General features: G+C 65.1%; 2 protein-coding genes across 2 annotated transcripts in view; one reads left to right on the forward strand and one right to left on the reverse strand.

Moving 5' to 3' along the window:
- The window catches only part of LOC102768865 (charged multivesicular body protein 1a), a 39,416-nt gene that overhangs the window by 16,697 nt on the left and 22,306 nt on the right, over positions 1-413 (reverse strand). The window lies entirely within an intron of this gene.
- CDK10 (cyclin-dependent kinase 10) overlaps positions 1-413 on the forward strand; it is a 5,202-nt gene that overhangs the window by 3,631 nt on the left and 1,158 nt on the right. The window contains exons 10-11 of the mRNA XM_015572001.1: positions 49-115; positions 327-379. Of these exons, the coding sequence (XP_015427487.1) occupies positions 49-115; positions 327-379 (120 nt within the window). The remainder of the gene's footprint in view (positions 1-48; positions 116-326; positions 380-413) is intronic.

A 413-nucleotide genomic window follows, 5' to 3' on the forward strand; every position in this document is an offset into this window, starting at 1 on the left:
AGGTGCTGACCACGGGCAGGGGGCACCTGCACCGAGCCCTTTGAAGAGGGCTTCTCAGAACACAGGCCGTGCCGCCACCAAGGGGTCCCTCCCAGACACATGCGTGGCGAGCCAGGTGCCCAGTTCTGTGGTCTCTGTCCACTCAGATCACGGAGGCCACTGTGAGGTTCCCATCACTTTCTGGGCCCCAGCCCCTGTCCCACCCACCTTCTCTGGGTTCCCACCCACCTTCTGTTGCTGGGAAATGGGAACCAGGGCTGCTGGGTCGGGCAGCTGTGAGGGGGACCAGCCTGAGCGAGGGGTGCTCACAGCAGACTGTCCCCCAGGGCGACGGCTGGGGACTGCCTGGAGAGCTCCTACTTCAAGGAGAAGCCCCTGCGTGAGTCCCCAGGACCCTCAGGCTCCGTCTGCAG

This window comes from Myotis davidii, unplaced genomic scaffold, assembly GCF_000327345.1.
Source record: "Myotis davidii unplaced genomic scaffold, ASM32734v1 scaffold1453, whole genome shotgun sequence".
In the NCBI taxonomy this organism is placed as follows: Eukaryota; Metazoa; Chordata; class Mammalia; order Chiroptera; family Vespertilionidae; genus Myotis; species Myotis davidii.